The sequence below is a fragment of the Etheostoma cragini genome, chromosome 11 (assembly GCF_013103735.1).
Source record: "Etheostoma cragini isolate CJK2018 chromosome 11, CSU_Ecrag_1.0, whole genome shotgun sequence".
NCBI lineage: Eukaryota > Metazoa > Chordata > Actinopteri > Perciformes > Percidae > Etheostoma > Etheostoma cragini.
In genome coordinates, this window is record NC_048417.1 from 12,904,604 (window position 1) to 12,915,233 (window position 10,630).

General features: G+C 41.0%; 1 protein-coding gene across 1 annotated transcript; it reads left to right on the top strand.

Annotated features, from left to right (window-relative positions):
* Positions 1-4,982: 4,982 nt before the first annotated feature.
* LOC117952915 (atypical chemokine receptor 3-like) lies at positions 4,983-10,065 on the top strand. The gene is made up of 2 exons (XM_034885520.1): positions 4,983-5,185; positions 8,164-10,065. Exon 2 carries the CDS (start codon positions 8,235-8,237, stop codon positions 9,369-9,371), a length of 1,137 nt encoding a protein of 378 aa, XP_034741411.1. The 5' UTR covers positions 4,983-5,185; positions 8,164-8,234; the 3' UTR covers positions 9,372-10,065.
* The last annotated feature ends 565 nt before the right edge of the window (positions 10,066-10,630 follow it).

The following is a 10,630-nucleotide window of genomic DNA, read 5'->3' on the forward strand; positions in this document are numbered from 1 at the left end:
TCTTTATTCTTATCATCCATCAGGTCAACATTGAATTTTGCCCTCTGCTTTATTTGCTTCGTGACCTGCAAAACTCATGATTCTCAGATTCAGACTCAGATTCAGTTGTATATTTCCCATTTTTCATGTATGACTTTTGAGCACTTCTCAGGTTTCTCTTACATTCATAGGCTGGTGTGAGGGATGCTCTGTCAATATAGGGAATGCTCGGTTGCTACATTTCCCGACAAGGACGCGCTTTTCCTGCCAAACAGGCACCTGCATGAGACAGAAAATATCACTTCATCACAAGCTCACAGAATATCAGAGGGACAAAACGTTAGCTTGGAAACCCAAGACAAAGCGCAACAGTGGCCAATCTTTTTTCCTTTTTAAAAGTTCCATCGCTTTCTCATGTTCATGCACTCCTTCAAAAGCACCACCCAGTGGCTGTTTTCAGCTTCACTCACACAGGTCCTTACCCTCCTGAAAGAAAATTGTAAATAAGTAATTAAGTGAAAGATAAGTGAGGTTAGAAGAGCCGGGGATAAGGAGGAATGTGAGGGAGTAAAGAAATGTAAGAGGGAGCCTCAGAGCGGGGAGGGAGGGTGACTGTTGATGGTAAAGATGTGATTGAGAATGAGTGTGAGAGGGACCCTCTGAATGGAGATTTGCACGAAAAAAGTTTGTGTCTGTGAGACCCCCCACCGTGACGCAGGGCCAGACTATAATAGAAACGACAGTCATTAGGAATAACTCACTCAATCTTTCTCCCTCTATTTTCCTCAATCTTTTTTCTCCTACACTCCCATCCCCCCTCCTCATTTGCGTCATCGCCACCCTGTTTTCCTCTTGCAGTTGCAAACCCATTTCCATCTCCTTATCTCCTGATCATTCTGTTTGTCCTGTGTTTGAAAATATGTAAGACAAACTTGGCCTTGTCTTAAATACTAGCTAAAAGAAGCTATACTGTGTAAGTTCACTCAAATATAAATATGAGTAAAACTCTGGATGTTGTTTTGAGCATGAACATATGTAAAGCTGAACTGCAGGTAACTGCTGAGGGGATTTAAGGGTACAGATGACCCCAGCCAAGGTCCAGGGGGGGCATGCAGAGGTTTATGGTGCCTAGGGGTGTGGATGAGGGACCCAATTTGGAAAAATGTGTCCCCTTTTCCATAATTACTAATGGCAGTACAGTATAGAAAACTGGAATTACAATTATTAAACCTGCATTCATTTTTTTGGGCTACTTGGGGAGACAAGCTGTCAACTTAACATTGCCCGTTCAACTTTTAAGTTCACATGGTTTATCATATCAGAGCTATTATGTTATTGTTGAAAACCACTGCTTGTTGCATCTGGATGGAAACAACACTGGTGAGGGTGAACTTGTGAAGTTGCCGTTAAATCAAAACAATGAGCTCTTATGACACACAGCTTTAAGTTAATAATATAATTATTAAGTAATTAAAGCATGTAAGTAAAAATACACTTTACACGGATTCAGTCAAAGTGTGAAAGAAAATTAACAATCAACTTTATGATTGAATTTGTTGTTGTTGTATGGTCATGTTTGTTGCTGAACTGAACTTACTCAAAATGTAGCCAAAGTGAACACGCACACTCACACGCACACACACACACACCCCTGCTAGCTTCCATGTGAATGAGGACTGCAGAACAGAGGTTGGAAGCAGTCTGCAGTGCTACAGATGCTTATCAGAAAGGCTTACAAATCCCTCCTGATGCTTCTGATATGGAGGACAATGGGTATGCATGTGTTTTGGGAGCTCTCTTTAAAGCCTCATTGAAACTGACTTCACTACTCTGCTCTTACTGTAATGAGGTCAGTGTAGCCTGCTGGCTCCATTTCATCACTGAATACAGGGCAGGCAGTCATAATAAACTGGGGTGACCTGTAAGAGTCAACAATATATTTTTCCTAAGAAAACACGCTGGACACACTGTACCTGGTTAATTCAGTACTTCAGTCATTGGACATGACATCAAAATAATTATTTTTACTTATGAGCGCTATCAATGTAAATTATTATCATTTGACTGATTTCAATTTCCAAACATGATTCATGTGTATACTTTTATAAATTCCACATGTTCTTCCTTTTTTTTGTGATTCTGTCTTAGTATTGAACTTGGAATTAATTGCCGTGATAGGAGCAGCTGTGAGGCCACCAGAGTTGCAGGTGATCTTTCAATGGCTTTCAGTAAACACATAAGCCGCCCGCCCACAATGCTTTGTGCTGCTGCCAGAGGATGTGCCTGAATAAGGCTCAAAGGACAATGAAACAACAAGGCTCTGCAGCTGATGTTGTTGTTCCTAATTTCAAGACAAGCATTACATTTATAAAATGTACAAGAAAATTTAAAGATTTGCACCTTAATTTGGTCAAAATGATTCTTAATAACAAGTTTCAAAAATAGCCTAAACCAAATCATGAATTTAGTTTTTGGTGTAGTTCGTTATTTGGAGGGTGTTTTCAGTTACCTCAGTTGGACTGGGTGTTGGGTTTAACCAGTTTGTTGGTTTTGGGTGGAAGCAGAAAACACAGATGTGGTTTACTGACTGACTGCAGCTCTGGTTTCATATTTAGGTAACTGGGGCGGGGCACAAGGAGGTGACCTTGTAATATGGTTTCATGTGGTTAATGTGTATTGTGCATTATGATTATTATACATTCATCCCAAGTACTGTGATTTAACGGTTGTCACAAAATCCAACGCAATTTAAAATGCTAGAAGATTTGTTGAAGAATTTACAGTTTCTCAAGTTTGCATATTCAGTAATATACTTTGTTTGTTGTCTTACTCAATTACAGCCACCTTTCTACTGATTTCATAGATAACACTATATGTCGTATGCTATTTGCTAATAAAGAATATTCTTTTATATAATATAATGTTATAGGCTACTGTAGATACATCACATGAATATGACTATTAAGGAAGTGACAGACATAGACCTGCATGCTAGACAAACTAGCATATTCATTCATTCATATTTATTATACAGGAAAGATAAAAGTAACATTACATTACAATATAAATGAGCCTGACTCAGTTTAAAAAATGGTTTTCAGCAGGTTCCTGTTCTACAGAAACATAAAACATTGAACAAGGTTACAGTACGTCAGCACAACCATTTATACAGGACATCGATATGGACTAGACAAATTTGGACAACTAAAAAGACAATACAGTTTCATAAGGACAAAGGTATTTATACAAGACATCAGCCTGGGCTACACAAATACAGACAGTGCAAACAAGGCTTGGACAATACATGAGCAATTAATGTGTGCAAGTGTAACTGTTAAGAAGGAGCTGTTTGCATGCCTTTTTAAAATATGTAATGAATGATAGTGTTCTGATGTGATGTAGGATGTCACTCAAAATCTTGATGTAGGTATAGAAAGAAGATTTCTGACCAAAGTTGTTTTTATATGGAGGAACTGGAATAAGTTCCTGTGAGACTGACTTGGTGAGGCGTCCTGGCCTCATGTGTGTCGGAAGAAGTGCAGCAAGTGCTGGTAAGGTGACATTTTGAATCTGAAAATACACTGCAATTGTGTGGCTGTTTATGAAGTTTTTGTAAGTCAAGGCATTAGAACGTGCAAGTGCAATGCAATGGTGAGACCACTTTGGAAGGTTACTGTGGATCTTGAGAGCTTGATGTTTTGCTGTTGGTTCAGTAATTTCCTTCGTGGTAAGAGACCAAATAGGAAGACAGTAGGACATAGTTGAAAACACAATTGCATAGGTTTCAGAAACAGAAGAAGAAAGATATGATCTGATCTTGTCTCATGGTATGCCAATCAGAGGCTGACTTGGGCGGGTGTTTGCAAGCACACATAGTCGGACACAACAAACAACACAATCGAGTCAGTCAACAAGAGGCAGGTATGGCATTATGAAATCAAGGGGGAGGCGGGGGGGGGGGGGGGGGGGGGGGGGGGGGGGGGGGGGGGGGGGGGGGGGGGGGGGGGGGGGGGGGGGGGACTTTTCTTGCTAAAGATTTCCCACTGTGGTCAGAAAACACAGGCACAGTAGCTACTCGCTCCAAAGCTAATTGCTAATTGTCACTCTCTCACTTCTCTCGCTCCATCACCCACACAGACACACACACACACACACACACACACACACACACACACACACACACACACACACACAAACACACATGCCGGCTCGACATACACACCAGGCACAAGTATAAACATCAGGCCACTTACGTTATTTGCACTACAAACAGTGTATATATTTGTTATTTATTTTTGCTATAGTGCTTAACAAGCATTATTTAATTTTGCGCAGTTGTGGCCTGTCGAGGGTCAATAAATATCAAAAGTTCCAAAACATCTATTGTGTTGTTTGTATCGATCCATTAGACATAATATCTACATACGCAGCATTTGATTGGAGGCTAGGCTCACTATTTCCCACAGCAAAATTAAAAGAGTTTAGATGTGTGTACATTGGTTCTATTAATAATTTATTGTATTGAGTTTCCATTTCTTTACAATATTCATATTTATTATAAATAATTGAACATGCATAGTATGCATAGTAACTAGTTACTTTCATAATTTGTAACTGAGTCTCTAATTTAGTTACTTTTTGGAAGAAGTAACTAGTAACTGTAATTAATTACTTTTTAAAAGAAACTTGCCCAACACTGGTCTTACTTGACAGTCACTTTTGTGTGTCACAAACATTACGTATGATACGATAACATAGAATATTGTCTTACATGCTCTATACTTACTCTTTACTTGCAGTTACCTACATTTCATGTGAACACGTGCTTGAAGTAACACATATGATGTACAGCAATGTTGATAATGCTCTTTATGTATTACATATGTAGTGTCGTAAGCAGGAAATTCCACGAGCTTTTTTTCTTCTCCTTGGCCGAAACTCGACGAGCTGTTGCTGTTAATTGAACGCTTGAGGCGATGCCATGTCAATACGCATAGCTGTTAGGACCAGCCTTGGAGGCGTAGCTCCTTGAAGTATCAGCAAGTGCAGAACAAGGAACAGACTCAGATTCATTTAAGGAGGTGGAGAGTTGCGCACACAAGTTCACCGCAGTGGAGTTGAAGTTATCCTTTATCCCCCAAAACGAGAAAACGAATCTCTTCTTTTAAAGAGGATACTTCAGCGAGGGAGCAGGAATCCAAAACAAGTAAGCTGCTTTTATCACCTCATTTCTAACATTAAGAAACCGCAGAGATGCTCGATACCTGCGGTATATTCTATGCACATGCAATATCAACACACACACACACACACGCACAGACACACACACACACATATTTATATGTATATATATTTAACCTTTAAAACTTCATTAATAACTAATATTATGATAGACAGGTCTACTAGGGCAGTATATGTGCCGAGCAATACTGAAACTGTAAGTTCTTAAAGGTATTTCAAGAATTATATTTATTTATTATTTCAAGATTATCTTGTGGTTTTTCATCTTTTCAGCCTGCCTCTATGCTGTTTATCTGCCTCCCCGTTTAAAGACGAGTTACTGTAAAACCAACGGATACCTGATAAGAGAAGTTTGTTTCCAACTTGATAAAAATCAACAATGACAACAATGACATTGTGTTTGCCGTCAGCAGCAGTCTGGGAGCTTTCGCTACTTGTGCGTAATGACGCACAACAAGGTAGCACTTGTACTGGTAAACTACACGCGGGAACCTAATGTCTGTCTTAAAAGGCTAACATGTTATCCTCCCAAACTTAAACCTGTTGACAGAGACTAACAGGAGAAACTTCTGACAAACACGCTGCACCTGCACCATTCTTGTCGGCAGTATTAGCACATGAACATCGCCTTCAATCGCTTTTATTTGCTGTGTATTGAATAACAAAAGACCTGTCCAGGTCATTTGTAACTGGATGCTCGCGAGCTGAAAAGAGAGGAAACACACAAGCACACGCACACGCACACGCACACGCACACGCACACACACACACACACACACACACACACACACACACACACACACACACACACACACACACACACACACAGAGAAAGAGAGAGAGAGGGAGAGAGAGAGAGACAGAGAGATGGGCTACATGTGCTGTCTGTTATCTGATGGTGTGTGGGTGTTAAAAGTTAATTAGCTTGAAGCCTGTGTGGCTACCTGGCACCTCCAGGTATTTTCCATATAATATAAGAGAATTAGACAGAGACCATTGTGAAGGATTATCTCGGTATAGCAAATCCTTCTATTAGAATCAGTAGCACTCCCCAGTGTCTCAAATACCTGAATGTATAATTACATGTCAGATTTAGGACATTTCTTAAAACTGTTGTCACAGGCAGTGGCGGAAGATCCACTAAGTAGAGGTAGCAATACTTATTTAGGTATGCTACAATTGAGCATTACTAGCAGGTCATTCCATTACAGGCGAGAGTCCTGCATTCAAATTGTAGAAGTGTAGAATATGTATTCATTCGGCTCAGTGGCCCCTTGTCAGGAGTGGGAGATAAGCACTAAAACCTGTGTATGGAATGTTGTATTGCAGTAAGTTGTTTAACTGTTAGATAAAATAACCAAATGGAATGTCTGTTTTGGCTAATCCCGTGAAGTAGAAATTAGCAACAATCACATGCGAAAAATCATTAATGAAAATATCATATAGAAATGTATTTCAATAAACAGTGCAGCTCATCAACATGTAAACAGCATTTGGATGTTGCAGCTAGTGGAGTTTATTTTAAATACTTTGCATACTTTTGGGGATTCTTTTACACGCTGATCATATGCCTTATGTATAATTTGAACCTGCAAAGTACCTGGTAAATTTAGTTATGTAAGTACAGTATATGTGGTGGATTTAAAGCAAAATATTATCCTCTGAAATGTGGTGGAGTAGAAATACAAAGTATTATAAAAATTGAAATACGGAAGTAAACTGATCACATGTACCATAACAGACATAACACACACTAGACAGCTGGACATCCTAATTTGTTCCAGGTGTCCTAGTATATAGTTTTACTTTGCCTTTTTCTTTCATCATTCTCTGTGACTTTGTGCCAGTTATCCTGTGTATCTCCTTCTCAGACAGATGTCTGACGCGGTCACATTTCACTGCTTTCTGGCGTGCTGTGTCACCCAGTGGTCGGTGACCCTCGTTTTAACCTTGGTTGGACCATTTTGCAGGCGTCAAGCCTCCCGCTGATCTCTGCACACAATTCACTCTGTGGGCGTACAAGTCAGCCAGGGGCAACAGCGGGGTTAAGCCGCTCGTGTTCTGGTTTTGATCTATTACCTTTCACCTCTGATCTTTCACACTGTGGCAGGCTGCCAGTTAGGGAAGCTAAGAAAGACATCACAGCAAATAATTGGGAGTGCAGGCCATGCAGGGTTTCAGTGGCACTTTAATATCAAAAGAATCATTATGTTATTGGTATGCCAAGCTGCTCTAGACAACTGCCTCTGTGATCTTGCATATTGCTTCAGTCACCTCACTCATAGCATTAATGTACCCTGTCCCCTGTGTTGAAATTGTCTGCATGTGTTCCCATGTTATAAGATTCAGATGTTTTAAAATGACGTATTCAGGGCTAGGAGCAGCATTTTTTTTTGATCACCAGGGTGGTGACAGCTCTTCCCTCAACCTCTCCCTCAAGAGCACTAGAGAAACATGGGATTTTTTTTACTATAACAAGCAAGTGAAAAAAAAAACATTCTTTAAAATGGCATCAGGTTTCCCATCTTGACCAATGCTTTATCTTGGAATGTACGGAACGCTCCGGAAATACACTGTGTTTGGATTTCTCGATCCCATTTCCTCATGTCTAATCTGCACTCTGTGCTAGTGGAGCCTATGTAAACGTTTATTGTACTGCCCCCTGACTGCACATCAATCACAGAGAACGCCGACGTTTGTGACACTGCAACAGAGCGCCTCTGTTAACTCACGAAAGCAGTGTTTTAACAAGTTAACCACATTAAGATTCTTCAGGATCTAGTGGCATACCACAAGTGGCTTTATATGTTATTATCTCATGCTTTATGAACAGAAAATTACTTCCTAACTATGATGCCAACAGTTAGCGTTTAGTTGTTGGATCTTAATCCAGATAAATGTATGCTGCAAGAAATGAAATGATGAGTTGTTTTGTTTTTACAGGTTCTATCCCAGTCATAAGTGGTGTGAGTGTCACCTCCCAGTGGTCTGTGGTCCTCTCCCAGTGCTGAAAAATGAGTCTGAGCACCAGTGATCTGGAGGAACTTTGGGAGTCGTTTGGGGAGCTCAACTTCTCAGAAGCCTTTAGCAACATAACCAGTGTGGATTCGATGGTGTGTGCCACGGCTTTTAACCGCAACGCTTTGCTCTACTCCATGTGTGTCCTCTACACTTTTATCTTCATTGTTGGTCTTGCTGCTAACGCTCTGGTCCTCTGGGTAAACATCCGCGCACAAAGAGACTCCACCCCTCGCCATGAGACACACATGTATATTGCCCATCTGGCAGTTGCAGACCTATGTGTGTGCGCCACCCTGCCTGTGTGGGTGAGCTCGCTAGCCCAGCATGGCCACTGGCCCTTCGGTGAGGTGGCATGTAAACTCACACACCTTCTGTTCTCCGTCAACCTCTTCGGCAGCATTTTCTTCCTGGCCTGCATGAGTGTTGACCGCTACCTAAGCGTGACGCAGCACGGAGACAACGAGGGAGGGGTGCGCAGGAAGCTAATCCGCCGTGGAGCTTGTGTAGGGGTGTGGCTTCTGGCTCTGGTTGCCTCCCTGCCAGACACCTACTTCCTACGTACTGTGAAGTCAGCACATGGGGACACCATGCTGTGCAGGCCTGTGTATCCGGGTGAAAACCCTAGGGAATGGATGGTGGGCGTGCAGCTGAGCTTCATCCTGCTGGGCTTTGTTCTCCCCTTCCCCGTCATCGCAGTGTTCTACGCCCTGCTAGCCAGAGCTTTTACCCGCTCCTCTTCTTCTTCACCCTCTTCCACAGTGGAGCAGGAGCGTCGTGTAAGCCGCAGGGTGATCCTGGCATACATTGTGGTGTTTCTGGGCTGCTGGGGGCCCTACCACGGTGTCCTCTTGGTTGATGCCTTGTCTCAGCTGGGCCTGGTGCGTCTGACCTGTGGCCTGGAGAATGTGATCTACGTGGCCTTACACCTCACCCAGTGCCTGTCCTTGCTCCACTGCTGTTTCAACCCCATCCTCTACAACTTCATCAACAGAAACTACCGCTATGACCTCATGAAGGCCTTCATCTTTAAATACTCCACAAGGACAGGCTTGGCACGCCTCATTGATGCTTCCAACATTTCAGAGGCTGAGTACTCTGCTGTAGCTGTAGACAACCCACCACAGATTTGAAATGTACAAAACTCAAATAGCATTTCTTGAACACTGTTTCTAAATCTTCATGAATATAATGCAATATAAATGTATGTTACAACTATGTTATTTTTCCTTATCAGAATTTGTCCACACTCAGCATTCTTTGTACAGACATCTGCTTGAGTCATGTAGAAAAGCTTGAAGACAAGCTAATATCAACGTTGATGAACCAATTTAAAAGCACTTAGAAAGCAGTTGTATTATAACAGTTGATACTGAAATCATTTGGATATTGTCACTCATTTGTAAAGCCAAATCAGTGGCTGTAAGTGTGTAAAATCATTGCATGTATGTGTGTGTGTGTGTGTGTGTGTGTGTGTGTATTTGTGTGTGTTGGTGTGTTTGGTGTGCATTATCTGACAGGCTGTGGATATCGATACTATCAACAAAGTAATATAGTTAATCTTTTTATTATTAAGTTGTATTTATATACTGTATATTTGAACGGTTTTGCCTCTTTCATGTTGTAAATCAAAGTCTTCCCACACTGACATTGTTCAGTGCTCCACTTCATCCAATGCTGCTTTTTCATTTTAGTTGAGCCACTGACTGGCTCAGTGTTTTAGTCCTGCTGTCTCATTGTTAATCATAACCTCATCAGTTGAATCCTACAGACAAATTATTTAAATACATGTTGAGTCTACCCTGCAACTCAGGTTTGTAAATTAACTAAAAAAATGTGTTTTCTGTGTTGCATAGTTTTAGGAATGGTTTTTTGGGACAATTTGCTACGAATTAGATAGCAACCTAATGTCTTTACACTAAATATGATGCTATAGCCAGCTGCTGATAAGATGATCTGATAAGCTCAGCTTGTGTGGTTCTGTCCACCCCCAAAGCACACTTAATACCACGTTAAATTTGTTTGGGAGGAGAATTATGTGCTGAATTATGACTGACACATATGCTTTCTGTGGTTTGTCAGTCTTTGCACCTAATTAAGCTAAGATAATCACATGCTGGCTTTAGCTTCCTATTTAGCATACAGTCATGAGAGTGGTACTGTTATGACCTCCTCATCTACTGTAACTCTTTACAAGAACGCAAATAAGCATATTTTCCAAAATTCAAACTGTTCCTTTGAAGAAAGCCAAGGTGTTCCAATGTTTTGAAGCATTGTCTGGAGGCTTCAACTGGGACTACTGAGCTTATAGATGTAGAGATAGAGATGTAGCTCCTGTGTATTCTAAAATGTACAGTATTACGTAATATACTGTCACTATATTTAAAAAGCT

Bases quoted from the DNA above. Each gene is read 5' to 3' on its own strand.
- LOC117952915 (XM_034885520.1), top strand. From the start codon at position 8,235: ATGAGTCTGAGCACCAGTGATCTGGAGGAACTTTGGGAGTCGTTTGGG.